We start from the raw sequence: 24,657 nt of genomic DNA, 5'->3' as shown, positions 1-24,657 counted from the left end.
TGTACTGAAAGTATCTGAGAAGTGAAATACAGGTGTCCGGTTCCCTCTTTTTTAAGGATCTGGTTTACTCTTGCATTATCTATTTGGAGAGGCCAGGCATTCCTTTTTGCAGATATGTTAATCTCTGGAAATCTAGGAATGGCCAACCTTCATCAGATTGCCCAAATCCTTGATGGCAGCCACATTCCAAAGATCTGCTCAGGTCAGTGGTTGCAGAGAATGGTCTGCTCTGTTCTCTGATCATGTTTTGACAACAGCCTGCTGTCTTACTTTTATCTTACCCTGACGGTCAATTATTATAGATATTTGCAGTCACACAGGCTTGTATTTGATGGAATGCACGGTATCACTTGAATCTGCGACATAAGATTTTCTGAGTGTGTCTGTCCTGTCTGTAGTTTGGGTAGGTGTCCCTTAGCGGTTATTGGAGCAGAGATCAGCCTGATATGAGATGTCAAGCCATGCTCTTGTTTGCCCTGTGACCTTTCAGTCAACTGGGCCCAGTTTGCATGCATGGCCAATCTTTCCTTTTTATGCAAATGTGCTCTGAGAGGTTTCAGAGCAAAGCCTTGGCCCTGTCTGGGTTTTTTTTGTCTGTTTATATTTGATTTCTAATACATGTGTATTAGAAGTAATGCTGACGTTCTGTTACGGTTCTCCTAAAATTTAAAGATGAATATATTTTTGCAACGCTATATTCTTAATTTTTGTTTTATTTTCCTATCGTGAAGTTCATTGATTGCTATCTGGTAACTGAGCAGAAACTCAACTGATAAAGTGACAAAGTGATATTGACCTTGCACATGACATCTTTCTTCTGCAAAACAAATAGCATGCCCTGTGACCATTTCAATATTTCTTTCAGTTTTCCTTAATTTAATATTTGTAGGTATTTGTAAAAATTTGTAAAATTATAATTTTTGGTTCATTCTGTTATATTTCTTATAACAAAATTCCTCCCAAATTTCAAATAAAAATATTGTTTCTATTTGCATATTTGCGGAAAATGAAAACTGTAGAAACAGAAAAGATGCTCTCTACCTATACCTCTAATGCTACAAAGAAATCAAGATCATATTCCCTTTTAAGCAATATAACCGTAATATTTTTGAAAACAATAGTTTTCATGTGTCTTAATATGCTGTCGGTTTTTCACATTGCTTTTGGATCACTTTGTCAGCCCTTAGGTTAAAATTCAACTGACACTGGACTGAAATGTCACAATACATCCAAAAATGTATTAAAATAAAAATTATATTGCATTATTCTTCTTGAATTTTTTGCATGCATTATATTTAGCATACATGTTATATGTTTTAGTCTTTCTAAACGCCCCTCATCCATCCCCTCTGGTGTGATATCCAACGTTGTTACATGCAAAATCAATGAAACATGATTTCAAATATGCTATTATGGATTATGGCATGTTATTAGTGCCACTAAAACTATTACATTCGACGTGTGCTGTAGTACTAGAGTTGTTATTAATCAGAACATAGATAAGTCTTAAGAGGTGATTGATGAGAATAAGGGGATTGTGGGTAAAGGGGGTCGGCTGGGGTGGAAGGGTGCGCAGAAGCATTAATATTCGTTTTCATCAAAGTGCTTCACAGAAAAAGGTGAAAAGGAAAAATAAATGAGACATCTATAGATCTCACCCAGTGCTATTATTTCCTATTGCCTCATCTTAAATTTCCATCATTCAACGCAAAAAAACCAAGCCAAGCCTATTCTCGCTGGTCTCTCAACACAGTGCGCCCCCCCCACCACACACACATACATTCACTTCAACCAAACACCATTATTAATCATCGCTATCGGTTACTTCCATCTCCCTGCTATTTGCTGTTTAATCACTAAAATAATATCAAGAGGGGGGGTAGAGTGCCTGTTACCATGGCGACCAAATGGAAAAGGTCAGGGTGAGTTTATCTTATCAGTGATAGCGAATGGTTACTAATTACAGATAGGTACTACCAGTGCTTAGTCCACAGGGCCCTGCCTTAAAACACTATCAGCAATCCACACCAGCCTGATATTAAAATTATCTACAGCCATCCACATACACTCGCAGACACACCTCATCCTGGCACACAACGGACGAGACACCGGCTGTCTACTTTCTCTAATGTTAGTTAACAGTCCTAACTTGCAAATAACCGTTTATGCTGCTAATAAACACATGACTGTGCTTGCAAAAAGCGGTCGTGCAAGTGAAAGAAACAATAAAACACACGTTCTTAATCTTGGTGAAGTGAATTCTGCTAGCAGGACATAAACATCGACGTTTTGATTTATGACAAGATGTAAAAGACACCATTTAAGCTCTAAGCTAACCTTTATCAGTTCACATAAGACATCGTCAAATATTTGCTTTATTAGTATAAATGTCATGAAACAAATACCTAACATCCTGACAACAGAATCCTGTTTGCATGTTCCCCTGTTAAGACCCGCTCATACTGGCTTTCGTAACTGTTGACCCAAACTAAAGCCCGGGTGTTACGTTTAGTTGGTTCATCTGGGCTCTTCCGGAGCGAATTTCTCTCATTAACGTTTCCTAACCATCATTCCCGGTTAATGACAAACCAGTTGTAATTAGATTTAGTGAGGCTTCGGAGATAACGGCACTAATTAATGGTAGGTGTTTGTGTACGTGCATTGGCACACATAATGTTAAATGCGTGAATGTGGAGGTCTTTACGTGTGCTTTCTGTTCTTTTTGTGTAACTTTAAAGGGATGGTTTTTGAATATTTACTTTGATGGTCTTTCCAAAGCTACAGTTTTTTTTTCGTTTTTATTATAATGAAAGTCAATAGGAACTGGAGATACCGAGCTTTGAAATGCAAAAAGAAGCAGCATAAAAATATAAAAAGCGCACTCTATGACTTGAGCACCAAATTAAAAGTTTACTAAAGTCGTATTATTGTTTGTGTGAGTGCAAGGCTAAAATGTAAGATAGTGTTTAGTTACACAATGTCTTGACATCCCCAGTCCCCATTTAGTTACATTATCAATATTATAAAGTGGATGGGATATTCCTTAAAAATGTGCGATATTTATGTAAGTAATAAACCAAATAATCAGTTTTGTGGGAACTATTCCTTCAATTGTTTCTTGGTCTGTGCTTTTTTTAAGGGAACCAAACAACCGACATGTTCTGTTTGTTCGCATCTTAAGAGTGTGTCGGTGTTTCCATGCACTCCGCCATTTATCATCTTTGACATTTGGCTGAGCTCTCTCTATCTTACTCTCATCTGTAAGGAACACATTTTTCCCATCAGAAATCCCGTTGTGACTTTTGCGTTCGTGGGGTGGTGATACTTTCTTTTGCAACCGGAATCTCAGTGCGTATCTTTCCTTTCCTCCGTTCCCTTGTCCCCCTCCTCCCAATCCTCTTCTTGTGCCTGAATGTTGGATGTTATCGGAAGCACTGAGGGTCCAGTGATGCCCTGCCTCTTGAAAATACCCTCTTTCTTTTCTGCTGCCAGCCACGAGGTGTTTTATATTTTACATACCTACTTCATCTGATCTCACTCCCCCCTTGCCCATCTCCACTACACTTATCTTTGCTACCCTCACACCTCGCTGTAATTTTATTTCTTTTTTTTATTTTGTGTCTGTGCGACAATGGTGAAAGATAACATTTTAACTGCCATATTCGCATCCAATTCCTGTCTCTTTGCTTCCAGCAAACACTTTCTTATGTGTCCTCAGATGTGCCACATATATGCGCGTACATAACAACAGGAGACTTCAAGTTCAAACAGATAATATGTATGCATGTAAACACAAAAAACTACATTATTGTTTTATTTATTGTTTTATGCAAGTATGTAATTTCTGAAATGCTAACATGCTAGCATCCACAGAGTATTTTTTGTTGCAAAAATATATATCACACAAAAATATACAAATTGTAAGCATTGCCACAAATTATTTTACCTAAAATTTCTATTGCAAAAGGGTCCATTGTGGCATTATAACTGAACATAAAAAGGTTTTTTGTTGTAGAAATGAAAACATGAGGTAGAGATTTTTGAATTTTTTTCATCAGTTATACTGTGATGCTGAATTGTTTCCAGCGGTGCTGACGGTTGAAGACTACCAAAGTGTTTTAGTGTGTGACTATGTGTGTATAACCTCTGTGTGTTTGAGTCAGCTCCTGGCCAGTAGCTCAACGGGTTGTTTTTATGTGCTTTTATGGTGATTAAGCCATAACAATTATACAAGAGTCATAAAGGGCTTTTCACTGCCTCTTGACAGGCAGGGGGAAAGAAATGCACACACGCTCGCTCAGCAGAAACTGAGTACAGTACAAAACACATTTTGAAATGTATTTATGTTTACACATAAACAACGGATCGAAATACAACAGTTGCCAATAACATTTGCTATTCAAACTTGTGCTATATCGCAATCTTTCTCTCTGCCTTTTCATCCTCAGCATCGCTCTTGCATCATGTTCCATGTGGTATCTTGTGGTCCACGGTGTGATCTGTGTTTAGTCTTTAGTCTGGGCTAGCACAGCTGGGGATGTGTCTATACGGGGGAGCCGGTAGATCTGCTCGACCCTTTGTCTTTATAAAGCTCAGATCTCAGGGTCAGAGTCTGGATAAGCGGTGAAGGCTGCATGCACACGTGTAAGTGTGTAGAGTCGGAATCAGTTCTAGTAGGAGGATGACGATAGATCTGCTGCGTTCTGTCAGAAAAGTGAAGGGCATGATGGAACGGTGAGAAGAGGGAGAGAGAGTGAGATGAGAGGCCTCTCCTCCGCATGCCGTCCCGATGGCTGTCTCTCCCTTTCCTCTGAAGAGTCTCAGAAGCATTCTGGGTTAAGATAAATCTTACGGGGAGATCGCTCTCATCTTTTTTTCTACTCTTTATACCCCTCCGTCTTAGTATTGCTTCCCCCTATAGTATTAAACATACGCAAGTTCTGAGTGCAAACATGCCAGAGGGTCTCAGGGGTTACAGCCGTCTGATATTAATGTATACTTTTATATTAATTTAATCTTCGCTCGTTCCTTTTGTTGGCTCCGCTCCTTTAATTGAAGACGTTTTCATGGGAAAAGAATGTGTCTGAATATTGCTTCAGGCTTATCCAAGGACAGCTCATATCAATCAAGTTCGAGCCTGATAACAAATACAACAATGTTTTTGAGGGCCAGTTTGCCGGTACTATGGGAGGATATTTTACCTTGTTCTGCATTTGGCGAGGAGAGAGTTATGAAATAAGAATATATCAAAGTCTTTTTTTAAGCTTTAATTCCAGCAAACTTAAGCTAAACATGATGTGAATACACGTTGCATTGCATGCATTACATTCAAGTGTTTTATGTGTTAACAGGTTATGACCCCTGTGCAACCCCACAAAGCTGTTTGCCTGATGCTCATTATACCGTTAGACATGGCCTGACAGCTGTTGTCCCGCCCTTTTGTATAGACTAGCTTGATGCGACTCTTAACCAAACTCATGCATGTATACATTTAATCTGATTGATCTACGGGGGTTGATGTTGATTTATTGATTTCTGTCACAAGACTTATTTTTTTTCACATAATGAGAACATTGCTTACAGTCATAAATTGTGTATCACTCTTTCCTCTGTGCAGGGATAAATTATGACTTTGATATGCCCTGGGCATGGACATTTCAAAAGCCCCCTGGCATCACATATTATACGAGAGCAGTGTTGCACCTATGCCCAAATACACAGGACTTGGGAGCGGTTTGCACAAAATGCATCTTTGCGCCTTAAAAGGCATGACACAGCGCTCGGGGATGCTTTGAAAAAGCGCAGCAGCACCCGCGAGGGTCTAGTGGCACTTTTCTGATAAAAGAAATTGCCATATGCCTACTTGCTATTGTAAACAAAAGGTTACGACACTTGTCCAGCCTTCGGTGGAATTCCGATTGGTCCACTGCTGTGAAACTGACATTGATAAGCTGTGCTGTGTGTAATTTTTTTACTATTTAGAGTGAAATGGCACGACATCCGTCTAGAGCGTGTTTACATAGAAAAATTAAAGATATGCTGTTCAGCACAATACAAAAATTGTTCTATTTAAAATGCACAAAAAAAAAACAATTGGTTTATTAATATTTTGTAGTAATCGACACCTAAAAAGGCTTTTGACCTATCCAACTCATATTAGGTGATGGATACAGGTCTATTCCTTGCATAATTTACATTTCTACATTAAAAAGAAAAGTATTTAACAGTCCAAGCATTACAAATCAAGCAATATCAATCACCAAAGCATTTAACGTTATCTTAATAAAAAAGTTATTTTTAACTTAGCTGAGAGGTATCTTTCATCTTCCACAACGTAATCCATATCCAGCTGTCTCACAAGACCATATTCAATGGCCATTAAAGACAGCGAACTGAGATTTTGGTGGTTTTAAACTTTTTTGTTATTGGGCCTAACTGTCTTCTACTGCTGACTTCTTCATGCTTATATTACACAGTGTTTTTCACTCTCAGTAACAGAGCGGCAATGCATCAGGACAATTTATTTTATATATTTGCTACGGTTAATACTTCACTTTAGTATTCAGCCCTATTTTATAGAGAAAATTAACTAAATAAAAATATAAACATTTTGAATTTGCCAGGGCCCCCTGCTGGTCTATTGCCCTGAGCACGTGACCATAAGCCCATGCATTAATCCGTCCCTGCCTCTGTGGGACACAAAAGGAGATATTTTGAGAAATGTTTCTGTGTAACATGTCTTTATTTGTCCTTTACAATTAAAGTCAATGGGGGCCAATGTTGTTTGGTTACCAGCGTTCTTCAAAATGACTTCTTTTGTGTTTGAAAGAAGAAAGAAAACTAAAAGCGAGTTTACCAGGCCGACAGTTCAAGGATCTAAATTTCTTTAAATATATTCCCTGAAAAGTCATCGTTGCAATTATTTTCAAAGCTTAAACAAAAATGAAAAAGCCAGTTTAATAAAATTGTATTCGTAAAAAAGTAAATCGAATAAAAAGTCTATCCCTATGAAGAAGATAGTATATAATTATAATTTCCTTATAAATTCAGATTGTTCTTGTCCCTCTGAGCTGCACTTGCTGTAGGGTGGGGTTTGTGTGGTGTGAGGAGAGAGGAGGGGAGATTGAACTGGGGGAGTGAAGTTGCCAGGCAGCCGGAGTAGAGACCCTGGACTATCGAAGCCAGGCACGCAGACAAGAGCCAGAAGATAAGCTGTCTGATAAAAGATAGAAAATAGCAGCAGATTTCAACTTTCCCACCATCCAAGATCCACAGGGAGGAGGGGCGGCTGAATCATTTCATCCATTCGTATCTGAACAACTCACAAGGCTATTGAGAAGGCGCACACATTCAATCTTAGCATTCGACATTTCTCACGTAGCACAGACACACACTTTTCCAACATCTATCCGACATCTGTCCTGACCTTCAGGAGGAAAGGGTTGGGTTAGATAAAAAAGACACACAAACTTTCTCGCCATTCACGTGTAAAAAATAATATATAAATGTATAATAAGGGCTGTCAAACGATTCATCACCATTAAACGCATCCAGGATAAAAGTTTGTGTTAACATAATACATGTCTGTGTGCACTATGAATAATAACATATAAAAATACTACACATCTCTATATAATTAAAATTATTGGTAAATAGAATACATGTTAACATTTTCCTCGATGTGTATATGTGTATGTGTTTATATATACAAAATTAATATGCATATATTATGTAAACACAAACCTTTATTCTGGATGCGATTAATCGTGTGACAGCTCTATTTATGTTATAATAAAAGATAATTCATTTTACATAATAATCTTAAATCTATCTAATCTAACCGACGCTTACATTTTATAAATACATTTATATTTTACTCAATATTTTTTTTTAAATTTGAGATGAAACCATAAGTGGTTGCCAATCCCGCAGTAGCGCTGTGCACCTCCTATAGGTCATGGACCCCTGTCCTGTCTTTATATTTTTCTTTCACCTAAGGACTGGCAAGTTCCTCCCTCCAGTCGTGTCTTTCTCACTTTGCGAACTAACACAGGCGCACATGCTCAGATATGAGTTCGTACGACGCACACATAATCTGTTTAGTCTAGTTCAGGGAGGAAGGTTGAGGGAGGGAATGTGGTGCGGCGTGTCTCTCTTTTAACAGTACGTGTGCGTGTGATGAGGTGACAGCTGTAGGGTCTTCAGCTCTGTCTCTCAAGAGGGATAGGGTTCTTTCAATCTGGTTAGAAAAAGAGGTCAATCGGTCCTTATATTTCTAAGCGAAAAGGCCGTGAAGCTGATAAAGGCTTTTGGTGTATGCAATGGCTGTCTCCACGCTCATTTCTTTGAACATACAGTATGTGTAATAAAACATTATTTGTAATGTTTTGTCACACATATTTATGTCCATTTTTGGCGAATCTTGAAAAGTGTGCATGTGTCTTGGAAGACTGCAGAGCCCTATCAAATGAAAATTATTGTCAAGACGATTTTGCTGTGTTTTCTCCACAGGATGGGTCTGATAAATGGGCAAGATCAGGTTTGTTGATCTGCACTTGCAGGGGTAGTTTTTCTCTTGAAGGGGCATGAGAAATACCCTCAGACGCACCATTCATCTCCACGGCGACCCGGTTAGCTTGTAACCTTAGAGATATCGTTGCCGACAATCGCACCTGCCCTCCGTGGACACAAAGAACAATTTCCAGAGGGGGGTAAAATCTGATTTCCCCTGTACGAGTGAATCCATCTCTCTGTTTTTATTCATTCTTTGGTTCTTATTCAACCCTATCGCCTTTCCTTGACCATTATCAGCCAGACAGCTCCTGCTCATTAAGGAGTTAATTTTCTCCTCTCTATCTCTGATTAGTATAGCGAACCTAAAGCACTGTGAATTCTTTAAATTTTCCCTCCCCTCTTATCAAAAAGAGAAAAAGGGGAATGGGGGATATTTAATCGTTTAAGTAGTCTTCTCGGGGAACTGCTGCCGCTGTTCTATTTTTTTCCCTTCCCTCTTTCCCAGCAATGTAAAGAAATCCTGCCGTAGCCGCCCAGCTCAGTAATTCAGTTTTTAAAGCACGGAGGAAAAAAAACGACTTGATGAAATTCCACTATCAGCTCCGAACCAATATGCAAAATATCTCGCTGGAAATCAAATAGCTATTATGTTTTCATTTCCACGTCGGCGTATTTGCTTAATGAAGAGGAGACAGATCAGACCGGTAGAGAGTCTGCAGGAGACGATAACCGGGAACGGCTCGCAGCTATCCGCGCAGAGTGACGCTCCCAGTCAGAAGGAGAGAGAGAGGGAGAGAAAGAGAGAGATGGAGAGTGAAAGAAAGCAGAGAGGAATAGGAAAGTAGCTTGTGTGGTGAAAAGGTACAGACAGTGAAGTGATGAAGAGAGGAAAAGGTAACGCAGTGAGGGAGGATAGAGAAAGAGAAAGATAAGAGGAGTCTTTAAAATGTGCCTCTTTGCAGTGTCCTGGGCTCCGACTGTTTGATGTTTGACAACCTGCTGACAAATCCACGTCGAAGATCACTCAGGCCCGTTTGAAGTGCTCTGATGCCCAGCACACATTAATATCATCGCCGCACATTATCACCTTACAATAATCAGTCATTATCATAAGTATTATAATCACTCACTCGTGTGATTTGACTGATGGAAATGAGAACGGTATCTTCCTGCTCTGTTTACTCTTTTTATTTCATTATTAACGGGCGGCTTTGAGTTTAACTATATTACTTGTTCTGTGATCAGCCACTGTCTTGAGAGTTTTTGAGTCATTATTTTTCTTTGTTTTTTGCTTGAAGTTCTTACTCTTTTTATTCATGGCGCAGCAAACAAAAAGATATTGTGATCCTCCCAAAAATTTGAGGAAAAGAGTTTAATGAACTTTTGAATGAAATAAAAAAAAGTCTAAAAAGGACATAATCTGTCATCATTTATTCACTTTCATGTCGTTCAAAACCTATAAGTTACTCTTTTAGGGTGCACAAAATAAAGATTTGAGAAATATCTCCATTGTTTTTTGTCCATACGGTGGAAGTCAATGGGGGCCAAGGTTGTTATTTACCAACATTCTACAAAATATCTTCTTTTGTGCTTGTCAGAAGAAAGCAAGTCAGGTTTGGAATGACATGAGGGTGAATAAGTAATCAAATACTTTTTCTATTTGGGAGAACTATCCCTATAAAGGGAGTTTATTGAACACTTTCTTATAACTTTGAGACTCCACAACCAAGGTGGTCCTTTTGAAAAGAAAGATTACAATATATCTTCCTCACAGTAATTCCTTCTCTAAGAGCATGTTTCTCATTCTGAATGGTGTTTTATAAAATAAGACTTTTCCCCCGGTCACTTTAGCTGAACACAAGCCATTCACTTTCTCATTTCAAACCTGCTGTGTTGGCAGGAACACATCTTGGCAAATCCAGTGAACGTCCACTCCTGTACGGCAGTTTGTCCACAGCGGTCCTGCCGCTCTGCCAACAGCGCGCTAGCAGATTGAATCTCGCGAGCCCCGAGGCTCCCGGCTTATCTACGGCTCCAGCAACTCTGGTGACACGAGTCCCGTCCAGCCGGGCCTCCGTCTCATCACTCGACTGGCTCATCAATCATTTCGGCACATTTTCAGCTCGTAGATCAATACCTCCATTTACCTGCAGAGCTGTATATAAACTGATCAATCTGCTATTTCAGATCAGTACTGAGATCAGGTTAGAATAGAAACATTTAAAGGAATAGTTCACCTTCAAAATGAAAATTCTGTCATCATTACCCCCCCTCTCGTTATTTCAAACCTGTATGACTTTCTTTTTTCAGCAGAACACAAAAGAAGATATTTTGAAAAATTTGGTTAACAGTTCACTTGGATTGGTTACATATGAAGTGAATGGGGTGCGGTGCTGTTGCCAACATTTTTCCAAATATCTTTTTTTGTGTTCCGCAGAAGAAGGAAAGTCAAGTTTGAAATGAAATGACGTGTAAATGATGAGAGAATTTTCATTTTGAAGTTAAACTACTCCTTTAATACTCAAGTCTTCCATGCAGTGTTGAGGGATGTTGTGCTTTCACAGCAGTACCCGGGTCTCCGGTCTTACCCTTGGATCCATCTAATTAATATTACTGAAAGTGTTTTAATGCCCTTGGCTCTGATCGACGTGTGTAGCCGCTTGTGCATGAAGTTATAATCCAGGTATCACAGAACACACACACACACTATTTTCCAACCAAGGGCTCATTGTTCTTCTCGAAATATCTTTCTTTCACAAATCCCTGATTTCCGGAGACAAGTGGTCTTTTTTCCTGATGTATTTGGGCTGTTTGGTAATGTGGTGATTAACGTGAGGGTGAGAGAGTTGGTTTGTTTAATCAGGACTGGGGTTTGATGTGATGTCTCTTAGTTTAATCACTGTCGCTAAGCACATGGGTTTGATGTGGACGAGTCCAGTTAATAAAGCACTATCTCATCCGCCTTCATCAGCTTTCTCACTTTGTTCTGCCTGTTGAAGTACCAGTTAGTACTCAGACGTGTTCTGTTTTTTTTTCTTTCAGTTTGTCTTGTTCGCTTTCTTATGCTAAAGCATATCTGAACGATAGACGGAATAAAGGCTTTCACAGGTGAAATAAATAGTTGGGTTATTGTGTTTTTTTCTGTGTGTTTAGTGTTGTACTACAGCTGTGGTTTCTTCTTCACAAAGTATAAACCACATTAAATTACAATACTGTGCACAAGATACCAATGCCTTAATTTAAACGGTTTAAACGTGTAGGCCTATATAGTTCTACACTTTTCCCTACAGTCTTTTTTTGAAACACTTCATATAAGATCATGAGCGAAAGAGATTGACGAGGGCCTGAAACTTTTCCGCACCATTTGATGTCTGTAAGCAGCGATCGGCGATTCGTTCATTTAACCAGAACAGTAATAGGAATGAAAATCATTATTCAAACTTTCACATTTATACACGAAATGTAATTGGAATTTTAAACAGAGAAGTCCCTTTGTACAATTATGATTAAAGGAAAATTAATTGTATGAAAATGTCGCCACAGATACGGAAAATTAGATCTAGCGAGACCCGGTCCACATTTTGAAAATATGGCGTACGGGATCGATCTTTTTGCTTTTCTCTCTCACGTCCTTTATTACTAAGGTCCAAATCTAAGTGTGTTAATTTTATCTAAAATTACAGTGAACCATGCAGGCGTGGAAGTCGAAATTAGCCTAAAGATGTTTCATTTACAAAGACAGAAACACTTTGTCAGGGAGCGATTGTTTCCAAGCATTATCTCCGCCTCGTTTTAATTGCTTTGGAAGTGAAATTAACAGAATTAGAAAAATTGCCTTTGCCTTTTTCTACAAGGCTTTTTATTCACGGGTATTGTTGTGTGCTTTGTATAGATTATAGGCCTCTTTGTTCTAGGAAGTGTAAATATATACGCCTCCAGTCATGGCTTTAGTCTGAACAATCCCCTCTCCGCTCATCACAATTTAATGAAAATTAATTTAGCAAAAACTGCGGTAAAATCCAATTTTCCAACCCCTGGTAATATGCTATAGATGCGGACACATAATGAAAAGGGTCCCCCTGTTGAAAAAGCAACTCGAGAAAGTGCTTTGGTGAATATACACGACTCTCTCCTCGATGCACTATGTAGTTATCCTCAACCTAAACCTCATTAGAATAACAATAACCGTGACAAGGTCTGAATTAACATACAAACCACTGTGGTGTCCACTACAGCCAGCCCTTCTCTATCATACATTGTATTTTAATGTTAAACAAAGGAGCAGGTTCTTATAAGGCCTTTTATGAAAACATTGTAACATTCGTTTAGTGTTAAACAAATCTGACAAAAACAGCTCATCAAAAATGGTGACGATAGTTGAATAATGCAGTATTAAAGAATTTCATTATGAATAGCTATGTAAGTTTAATGTTAAGATATAGGCTATGCATTATTTAAAATAGTCACAAATATTTTTAGGAATTTTACTACAAAATTTTGACCTCTAAAAAGGGGTTTATTTGGAACAACTAGATTAAAAAAAATTACTGGAATCAATTAAAAGTGTAAACCTTGTAGGGAATAAAAAGTTTGAAATGAATCTCTATTTTCTGTATTTTTTTTCTGTAATCTCGGTTTTATTTACAGAACAGCCTACTTCCTTTAAGATGTTACCCGGGGGTATTTACATAACCTACATCCCACATATTGGATGGGTGCTTTAGCATGAAATGTAAACTTTGATGGCATGATAACTGGCTGTGATATTGAACATTTCTACATAACACTGCACATGCACCTGTCACCAGCCCTGTTTAGATTTACATGTTTCTTTTTTATGACCTCTCTCTCTCTGTAGGCTCACTTGGAGATCTTAATGGAAGTGAAGATCCATCTGATGATGTAAGCATGTCGGGAGAGGATGGCGGAGCCTCGGACCAGGAGGATTCTGCAGAGTGCGATGGTTCAAGTCCTTCCTCATTCCCGCCACTTTATAATGAAGGTGAAAAGAAACCTAGTAAAACATGGCTGTCATTTTATAAAGTATCAGAAGCTGCATTGAGCGAGTTTGCAGCCTGACATGACCTGTATTGTTTTTTGATGAAACAGTTTTCACACTGATGTGTGTTGATAACAGACGAGTCTTGCACATCTTGCTCACATCTGAATATCTGGCTTTCGTACGTAGGATGAAAGGCTTCCTTTTTGCTGTATGAATTGCGTGAAATAACTGTTCTTTCAGTGAAAGAAAACATTATGTTTATCAAGAAGCTTTGTTTCTTTTGAAGATACTCCACAAAACTCAAGATTAGATTTTTGTTAATACCTGGTTTAGTGTCTTGGTTTGTTATACCCATTTTTAATAGAGAAAAAAATATTTGATTTCTTTATTAGGGCTGTCTAAAGATGAATTGCAACAAGAATAAAAGTATGTGTCAACAAAAAATATGTATGTGTATTGTGCATATAAATTTTGTATTCATTAACAAATAAACATACACACACATATTCACATAATAATTTAAATTATATATACATTTTTACTCATTTTTACATTTTTCTTAAATAATACATTAATCTTTTTTATGAATACAAAATTATTATGCACAGTACACAGACATATACAGCAATATGTAAACACAAACTTTTATTCTGGATGTGATTAATCGCGATAAATCTTTTAACAGCCCTATTTTTTATTTTGCCTGTTATAGGTAATACAAGATGCAAACATTCCGTCTTATTTTCTCTTTAAGATTATATTATACTGTGTATACATTGATGTCCACAAGATAAGCATTTTTCAAAAAAAAATCCTATTTTAAATTCTATTATTACCATAAAATGTTAAAAAATACTTTACATTTATTCATTTAGCAGATGTTTTGCAAGCAACATAAGTATTGAGAACAAACATATGGAGACAAATGGTATGCTGTCCCAGAAAGATTTCGAAAATTGCTAATGGAAACAAGAAACTTAAGTTAATTTGACAAGTTCTCTTATGTTAGATTAGAATTAGAGTTTATATTTTTCTTTATTTTACATCATAACCTAAACATTTTTATTTCCTGATAAAAAATGTCCTTTACACTTGATGATGCATTTAGTAAACTATACTATCTATTAAACTTCACTTTGTATATTTTTCCAATCATAAGTTGTTTAAGTCACTTTATAAGCCACGATTCTTCTTTTTTTTATCTGGAAAATTCTTGTTGTTGTGAAATTTGGGACTGAAGAGATAAAAACTGGTGTGTTGGCTGGTTTTGATAAACTCATGGAAATTCTGTCAGGTGCTAATCTGATATCTGAAGGACTAGAGGTTGTCCTATATTGCTCATTTTTTCCTTCGAAACATGTATGTGAGCATGTGAAGTTCACATTAGTCGCATTTAAGGTTTAGAGATAGAATATGATTTTAGTACTCTTAATTCCTTGATTATTCTTGTGTAAAGGTTCACGTTTTAAGCTTTTTCTTTCCTTCTATCAATCCCCCCTCCCACCCCTGGGCTCCAGTGTTGCCCGGTGCTGCCTTTATCAGCCTCTGTAAATCAGCCATGTTTGACGAACCTGCTCTTTCAACCTGCGATCAATACCAGGTCTTTATCAGGCCAGCACTGGCTAATAAAGGCAAGCTCCCTTATCCACCATCTGGGAGAGAAAGACATAGGCGATAACCAGCTGATAACTGCTTCAGAAAAACACTCAACCAGTCACAGGACACACAGTTCCGATAACCACCTGTAAAATATCAACGTAAAATACCTTCTTTTAATAATCATTAATGACAAATAGGGCGCTGGTTTCGCTCTGAAAGAGCGGCGTTTGCTAACTGTACGATCTTCAGCTGGCTTAACAAAACATCTGATGGTCAACCCTTGCATTGTAAGTCCTGTTCATATCAGCAAAGAAGCTGATAAAACCTTAAACAAATATGTTCCTGAACACCTTTTGTTATCTCATACGTTGGCAGAGCTGGTCAGGAGGGTCTGATCATAGGTCTGTTCCGGCTTTACATCTTTTTTAATAAGTTAACTAATAATTGAGATATTTAAGTAATCCTGAAGTTGTTGTGAAGTCAAAATTTGGGATGTACCATCAAAGAAGCACAAGAATAGATGATGCGTTACAGCCCTGTGAACCTTACAAGAAAACAAGTCGACCTTGCCACTTTTTTTGCGAGAAAGCAGAATAATGATGCAAACTTAAAGAAAAATGAGGCAAGACCGGAAGAACGCAGCAGGTTGGGTGACTTTGCCCTCCCTCCTGACGCGGGAAGTTTCTGTTATCAGATGAAAGGATCAAAGTTGTGTTGAGAAATGGGAATGTGTGTAAATGTGTGTGTGAGTGTAAGTTTGCATGCCCTGGTAGAGTAAGGAGACTGCCAGGGAGCCAAGCTGGTGGCAGAACCCCCACCCCTCCCATCTCGATACCTGCCGTCTCTGCTCAGATTCTATGGGAGATTATATTGATAATATTAAATGCAATAACTGTGGCTCGAGCTTCTCTCCCCACGCCGAGCGCTGTGGGATAAAATCAATGTGCCATTCATTGTGATTTATAGCTGAAAATAATAGGGCTTCTTGGGCAGGGTGGGGGCGGTACGTCACGGGACGCCACGCACCGGGACAGTCTCGTAGTCTGTGTGAACGAAGATGACGGTTTGGCCTTGGCGGAATCGGGGCTGACGTTTTTGATTTATTTGATTATTTGAAGATCTTATCTTCAAACTGATAGATTAATAACAGCAGGTCACGCGGATGGACGTTTATGGTAGGTATTGATCGCCAGTTATCGCTGTTTTATCGCCACGGGAATGCAAGGGTAAACATGCCCTTTGTGCACCACAGATGAGCTGTAATCAAGGTGGGGTGATGGGAAGGGAGTTGAGGAAGGGGAGAAGGGGAAAAGTGTGGGAGTCAGAAGGACGAGACCTTTAGAGCGTGTCATTTTACTGGTATACTTAATACAGCGTCACTCAACCAAATGAGGGAGAGAGGGAAAGATACTGCTATCATCAAGGTGATCGCTGTGATCAAAGAGAATTACTAATCATTGGCATCAATGCCTGGGAGATCTTTACTCTCTTTCACACTGATGAAAAAGATCGCCCTTTAGACGCTTACCGTCTGTTGCCAGGGTTTTTGTTTCCAATTCTCGCATGGTAAATCAAAAGGGCTCGGACGTATGCTAGGATGTTGTCGTTGAAGTATGTGTCTGTTAACTTCTTTTGATCGTCAGAGCGGGACCACTGACCGCACACATACCACCTCTGAGTAATGAATATTAGAAAGACTGAATTGTAAAACATGAAAGTTGATATCTAGGGCCCACAACAGTTGTTAAGTGACACATGAGAGTCAAGATAGGGTTTAGCAAAATAATAAAATGTGTCTGTGTTTAACTGAATTAGGAATAAATGTATTTTGTATATCAAAGGATCTCAACCTTTTTTACTTTAAGGCCTCCCGTTGTCCACAATAATATTTAAAGACCCACACGCACAACGTCTACCTTGGATTTTTTTTTTATTAGAATAATTATTTGAAATTAATAGAAACGTTTTATTGACATTGCTTGGAAAGATGTATATTTGTTATAAATATAAATATGATAATAATATAAATTTTATTAATATACATTTATTAATGTATTATTATGCATCATATATATACACACAAACAACATATATATATATATATATATATATATAGTATTTATATACACAAACATGTGCTCACAGTGCAGGACAACAAGTTCTTCTTTCTTCAGAGAATTTGGAAAACATGATTCATAAAAATGAAAAATGTTTCAATATTAACCCCCCTTTTTTAAATTGTTGTTCTGGTCATCCACAGAGCCAAGAACGCACGAGTCGCTGGCGGCACCAGATGAGTGTGAAGAGGATGAGAAAGGACTCCTTCACTGCTCCGAAGAAGAGGAGGAGGAAGAGACCGAGGGAGAAGCCGAACCTCACTGGAACGGCCCAGGTCAGACTCTCTATCTGTTTCTCCTTCAGGAGTGTTTAACTAATGCATGAGTCACTGGCTGCTCAGGAAGGGCCAGTCGCAGTCATGCCGTCAGCTGCCTGCCATAAAACAATATGGGCCACGACATAATCAGTTCTGTTTTGAATATGATGTCTGATAATGTTTTTAGAGCGAGAGAGAGACCATAAATTCTAAAGAAAGTTTGATCTTACTTGAATGAGGAATGTAGGAATGAGGAATTGAATTAACTGCACCCCATTTGCTTGCTAAATTACCCTGGAAGTACAAAAACAGCAAAAGTTTTGTGAGGATCACCTTTGGCATCACACCGGTGACATTACACCCGTGACACATCTCAGACATGCAGAATTCAGCCATTTCAGATAAAACGTGATCTGATGATTCCTTGTTATTCACAATGCCTGACTTGAGGGTCAAATAAGACTGTCATCGTGTAAATGCGTGATGTTTTTTCCAGAAGAATGTTCCACAGAACGATTTAAGAAGTGTTTGATTTGAGAAATTGTTGCGAATATTAGTTGCAGGCAAAAATGAGATAATTGGATGAAAGTGAACGCCAATTTACTATCGATCACTTCATTTCCCTATTTGTGGTACAAAGCAGTGGAACAGAAATGGTATGTTGGTGTTGCCATTTCTTAAATTCGGGGATAAAAATGTAATGGATGGCCCCTGTTATTGCCCCGTGGCCAATGAGTAGGCTTGTACCATCAAGAAGTGATTCTTAACTGATATCAGTACAGAAATGTCACTAAATAAACACGAGATTAAGCATGAGACTAAGATGCTATTTATGTTGTTTACTTGCCCTTAAACCGGCTGTATAAATTCTTAAGATATCCTAAGGCTCTCGTTGACAGAAAGATCCCATTTTACTAACTGTCGTTCCCTAAACAACAAATTGGGAATCTTTAATATCTGTCTGGATTACGCAATATGCATCTTGCTATCTTTTTTCTAATCTTTTTCTCTCAGGACCACACGCCTCAGCAGCACAGTTAAGCGATAGTGAGGATCTAGTAGAGTATGACATGATTCAATATGCAAGGCATTTTCTTTATCTCGAATATTTAGAAATCGCCTAAATATGTGCGTGTTTCTCCCGCCAGCGTGTGTGTGCGCGGGTATTTTAATTTTTCACGTCAAGGATGTGTTTATTATCGTCTTGTTCCAGCCTGTCCTTTTAACAGTAATTGGAGTGATATTAATTGCCGTGCGGTTGCCGCTTGATGACAGCGCTGGCGATGTGAGCGCGATAGGCTTTTTTCCCCCTAACAAACTAACTGCCAGGAGAATGAGGAAGAGGGGGAGTGAAAGAGAGAAAGAAAGAAGGGGGGCTGAAGAGAGATAGGCCTTCTATCAGTACTGGAGCAGGCGCTGCCTTTATCAGGAGCACGATTGGCAAAAGGGAAACTTTGACCGGTCTGAATTTTTTCCTTATCATCATGACCCCCCCACATCCCAGCATCACCGGTCTCTCCATCTCAACCCGCACCCCCCTTCGCATGCAGACAAGCACTTTTTCCATCTTGTTACTTCTGTCCTTTTGTCCCCTCAGCTTTAGAAATAAAGTTGTGCGTTTGTTCGTTTGCGGTCTGTCTGCCTTTTTTCCCATAAGCCTCTGGGAAAGGAACGTTTGGTTGTATGGAAAAAACATTTTATCAGGCACTGTTTGCATTCCCCTCATTTTTTTCTCATGCATTTGAGTTCTGGTATTAGGGACCAGACTGACTTCATTCAGAGCAGATTGGACCCTATCTGATGATGTCACAGCCTGCTTTACCGCGATACTTTCTTACTTGAAGGCTTCGGGTGATGAAATGAAACTCTAATAGCAGCCTAAATGTCTTTCTTTCTACTCTTTCTTTCTTTTTTTTAGCATTATGCAATTTTTGTCGGTCTGAGCATGACTTTTCCACCGTTTTTGTTTGTCCTCTATCTTATTTTGTTGGTTTGATGTTTCCTGAATGCTGTTATTGTTCTCAACTGACAATTTCCCATCCGTTCTCATTCTTATCGGTTTTATGAAGCTTTATTGTACATGCATACACAAACACATTGATATAGAGATAGAACACAAGCCATAAATAAACAAATATATATATTCCTTATCAGTTGACGACGGTAAAACTCACATCTTAAAGAAGCATTCAGTCTAGAGTGCTGAAAACAATTTACTTGGTATTTTAAAGGGAAATGACAAAGCATTCAACGAATGTAAATGTACATTTGAAGCAATAAAACAAAACATTTTTTTAAAGCTTTTAAAGACATCAAAGGATATTGAGTGAATATCCCAGGTTGACACATAAGACTGCTTCATTTGCACAGGTGGTCTATGCATCTTATAAAGAGTGCTTACATTATGTTGTGAAATACTATTTCTTGTTGTATGTTCATTATCGTTTTATCTTTATAGAATATTTTTCAGGGTGGGGTTCTGTTGAATAAATTGATAGGCAGTAGTGAGGTAGAAGTGTCAGGAATGGGTTGATATGGCAGAGCAGCTTTTTAATCTATAACGTGTCCTGCTGCATGATATGCAAAATAAATTATGAAGAAAAAAATTATCTTCGAAATGACCTTGCTGGCTGGAGGGTTTGATATTTTCCTCTCTGCTTAAAATTCTTGATATGCAAATGGCCGTCACAGTAATCCCTTCTAGCTGGCAGACCGTTGCTCCTTCTTTTTCCTCTCTCTCTCTCTCTCTCTCTCTCTCTGTCATCCCTTTTGGAGTCTTTCTGGATAGATTTAGACCCTGACTAACCCAATGCTGCATATAACATTCCCGCTTGGCCAGCATTCCTTATCCACACCTTATCCACACAAGTCATTCAAAATACTCAAATAAATTATTATTATGGCAATGATGATAATGATTATTATTATTTACCGGGTGTGCAGGGATTTTATCATATTTAATTATAAGGAATCGGAGGGAGCAGCGTGTGCATATTATCAGTGACATTTAAATGCTGATAAATTATTTGCGGGTGCGAGAGCTGGCATTGATGAGAGGCCTGCAGGGATGCTGATAGGTGCGAAGGTGTTGGTCAGGTTTTTACAGCGTCAGCAGAGAAGCAAGAAATCTGCATAGACCTCCTGAAGAGTCCTGAGAGCTGGAATATTAAAAACATATCAGCACAGCTCAGAAAGAGAGAGAGAGAGGTGCCACAAATATATGAGTGAAATTACATTCCAATAGAAATGTGTATGTGTATGTCAGCTGTTTTTTTTACTAAACGTGGGTACAGTTTAAAAAATATAAAGTTAATAAATGTATTTTGTATGTTTTTTTATATATGTACATTTGCATATAATATAATACATCATTCAAAATATCTTTGAGACAGGTGCTTTTGAGGTGTATAAACGGAACTATTATTCATTTTTTTATTTTGCATTTTTTATGCCATTTAAGGCAGAGTGTGTAGTTTTCTGAGACAGAATTAAGACAGTATCTTCAGAAAAAATACGCACACTTCAGCTTTAAATCAAACGAACCCAGAGACCGAAAAAGTCTTCAGAACTGTTCAAATAGGCACGTTCCTTTGAATTTAATGATTGTGCCGTGTAGCGTGTGGTAGTCCTTGTTGAACATATTTATATTGTTCTCTGAGAGACAAAAGCGCCTGCAGTCTGTGGCTTTATCAGACGTCTCTACAACACCCGACTGGAAGTGGAGTGAAATGCACTGACGAGTCATTCAATCTCATCCCTGGACCCATTGTTTAGCTTCTGAATGAGGAACCTCAGATCAGAGCGCCGCAGTGTATGGATATAATATCCAATTCTCCTCCGCGTTTCAAAAGATTTATTCACAAGTTTATTTTGATATGCTCTCACTCTCAGAGTAAGGCCATCAGTGACATAGATGATCTATATCCGGCTGTACGAAGAGTCTCTTTCAGTTTTGTTCTCTTTTTCTTATTCAGTGTCATTTCTTTGTCACATCACAGCTGTAATAATAATTCAGTGGAGATGTGCAGTCCTGTTAAATATTGTGGCTTGCGAGAAGATCTGTCCTGACAAATTCAGCTCAAGCTGGAAGTGACAAGTAATCTTGACATGCTGTCAGTCTCATCAATTTTGTGGTTAGTGGTTAAACGGTTTATTATTTGGGTTATAAGATACTGTGTGAGCAGTTTAAAACACACACTTAAAGACCCCAGTACTTACAAGCAGGATTATGATAACAGTAATCTGGGGTCAAACTGAATGCGAAACCATTTTAGTTTTAACCCAGATCTGTACATGGGTAGCTGACAAATAAACAGTACCATGTGTGCTATGGTGTCACAGCTAAAATGTAGAGAACAAACTGTAAATAATACATAATTAATATTTATATTTATAATATAAAATTGTATAAGAGAGATTCATCTTCATTGTTAGATTTTTTCTAAATGTTTGCTATCACACTAGGACTACCCGCATTTTTGGCTGCTACGTTTTAATGCAATATAGACGGTTAAAACAGCAAAAAAATAAACAAACGTTATGTGGCCCAAACTTCCGGTAGACCTCCGGGAAGAATAAATAACTGTAAGGTAGTTTTAATTTAAATTATTACAATTAATGTAAGATAAATAATTACTTTTAATTTAATATTAAAATCAATAAAGTAAAATAAAGTTAACTTCAGGCCAGGCGTGAAACAGCCTAAATAAAAAAACAGTTGTTAAAAAATATGAATGCACTCTTAAATGAAGGTGCTACAAAAGGTTTTTCACAGCGATGCCATAGAAGAAACATTTTCCATAAATAATTATTAACATCTTAAGAACCTTTCTGTTTTACAAAAGAACAAGTACAAGTTCTTTGTAGTAGAAAACGTTTCTTTTAGATGATAAAAAGCAAGAAAAATAGTTTGTAAGTGTAAATAGTTATTTGGGGTTCTTCTATTGCATCGATGTAGACGCATCTTTTGTAGCACCTTGTTTTTAAGAATGCAGACTGTGCAAAACAAAGAAAGATGCTTGTTGTTGTAACAGGTTAATGGAACAGTAGCAGTATAGCAGGTGTTTGGGGGTGGAGAGCTTCATGGAGAACTCTTGTAAAAGCTCCTGGCACTTTGCCAAGGTGCCAATAGTAATTTATTTTTTGGTCCTTTTTTCAAAGAATGTTTTGGCAGCGTCGATGGTTTTCAGTTATTCTGATTATCTTGCCGTCTTCTGCAATCTTTCATTATTTCTTCCTGAGATCCGGCTGCGGTTGCGCTGCACTGTGAAGGACTCGAGCGGAGCTGTTATCAGACGCTGAGCAGAGCGGGAGCCGCGGCAGACCGTTAACTTCCACAACAACTTGCTCGCTCATTTCCCCACTTTACCCCTTTATTCCAGTACAGCATGTTCCCCAGATTCCTGACCTGACATATGGGCATCAACCTTTGTGTGTACATCGTCTCCATCCCGTTTCGTGCTTACTTAACATCTTAAAAAGAATCATGAAACTGAAATGTAGCTCTGTTGTTTTTCCAAGAATCAGATTATCTGATTAACTATGACTCAGTTCAGTTGAGGTTCATATCTTAAATACCCAAAAACAAATGTGTGCGAGTTGTTTTTTTCACTGATTCAGTTTTTTTTCTTGGCATGTGTTCCACACACACCTGCACAATGCTGGAGCTTTATTTCACTCAGTCTGCTGCGGGACAGTCGTCCCACACTTGTGGCTAAACGGAGCTCAACTGTAACGTACATAAGAAACTATTTATGTTTTAAAGGATTGACGTGTGTGAACAAGCAAGCCGTTCCCTGGTAAGCGTTTGGCTTCCGCACGCAGAGATGATTGACTGTGTAGGAAGGGCCATTTATCTGTAATTAAGAACATACTCTTTCCTTACTGTCTGTCAATCTCTTCCTCTGTTGATGATTGAGAGGTGCGGGGTTTAATCTAGAAGAACATTTCTCACTGCCGAGCTGTGCTGCTATCTCTTCTGCTGCTCCATGTGGCCCACGAACTGGCGTCTACAGACGGGACAACGCACAACGATTACAAGCCCTATCAGATGCCTGCGCAGTACTGACGTTTCCTGTCTCTCTATAACCCACGTTTCAGTTTGTCTTTCCTCCTGCCCTCTATCTCCCCTCCGTCAGGCTCTTGCCTGTCTTCCACTTTGCTTGACTCTAGATCTTCCCTCAGTGTTTATTCTGCATGTGGATCTTACAATACTACAAAAAAATGTTTTTATCTTGAACATTTTGTTATAATTAATTCACCCTCATGTCATTCAAAACCTGTATATGACCCTTTGTTTCTAAGAAACACAAAAATATAGATTGTTTTAGATTTCTGAGTGGTTTTGCGTCCACACAATGGAAGTTAATGGGGTGCAGTGTTGGTAAGTTACCAACGCTCTTCAAAATATCTTCCTTTGTGTTCTGCAGAAGAAATAAAGTCATGCAGGTTTGTAATGACTTGAGGTTGAGTAAATGATGAGAGAATTTTCATTTTTGGGTGTACTGTACCTTTTAAGAATGGCTAGCAAACAGACATTTTGACACACCACCTTGGTTGTGGATTAATAGTAAATAAATACTTAACAGTAAAACATTTTAGCTATGGACAGCGTCTTTTTTCTTTCAAAATAAATGATATTGTCAGCACAACAGTTGTGAGTAGGAAGCAGAATAAAATTATCTGAAAATAAAATGAATTAATTAAACGCAATTTCTTTGTTTTACTTTTGCTTTAAAAATATTCTATATCCTAAAAAAACATTGTTTTTGATTAGACTTTAATCACAGATTTTCACCGGCTTCTGAACCCCAACATAGTCACGTTTTCGTAGCGTTGAAATTCTCTCATCGCACTGTTTCAGCATAATTTCTCGCATTTTCATTTTAAAATCTAAATCCTCATTCTGCTATCATCAAAATGTCCCTTTTTCCAGCCAGAAGGAGTTGCTAAAGTAGACATGAAATAATTATTGAATTAATTATCGAAGTCACATACCGTACAATTAATTTGATGGCTTTTCCCGGAGTCTTTTCCCCTGTCTATGCAGCGAGAATGTCAAGAAACATTTTCTAATTAATTTATGTGTGATTATCAGGACGAGTTTCTGGAAGGTCCTCACTTTCAATTTGTGAAAGGGTAACGATGGTGGAAGATGGGGAAATGCAGA

The 24,657-nt window shown here is 38.2% G+C and overlaps 1 protein-coding gene across 3 annotated transcripts in view; it reads left to right on the top strand.

Moving 5' to 3' along the window:
• zfpm1 (zinc finger protein, FOG family member 1) overlaps positions 1 to 24,657 on the top strand; it is a 62,297-nt gene that overhangs the window by 14,801 nt on the left and 22,839 nt on the right. For all 3 annotated transcript variants that reach the window (XM_056766524.1, XM_056766523.1, XM_056766522.1), the window contains exons 2-3: positions 13,373 to 13,516; positions 17,376 to 17,507. In XM_056766524.1, coding sequence (XP_056622502.1) covers positions 13,436 to 13,516; positions 17,376 to 17,507 — 213 coding nt within the window. In that variant the 5' untranslated portion in view covers positions 13,373 to 13,435. The remainder of the gene's footprint in view (positions 1 to 13,372; positions 13,517 to 17,375; positions 17,508 to 24,657) is intronic.

The sequence above is a fragment of the Triplophysa dalaica genome, chromosome 14, assembly GCF_015846415.1.
Source record: "Triplophysa dalaica isolate WHDGS20190420 chromosome 14, ASM1584641v1, whole genome shotgun sequence".
NCBI classification, from domain to species: domain Eukaryota; kingdom Metazoa; phylum Chordata; class Actinopteri; order Cypriniformes; family Nemacheilidae; genus Triplophysa; species Triplophysa dalaica.
Note: the sequence above shows the minus strand (reverse complement) of the source record. Positions and strands in the feature narration are given on the sequence as shown.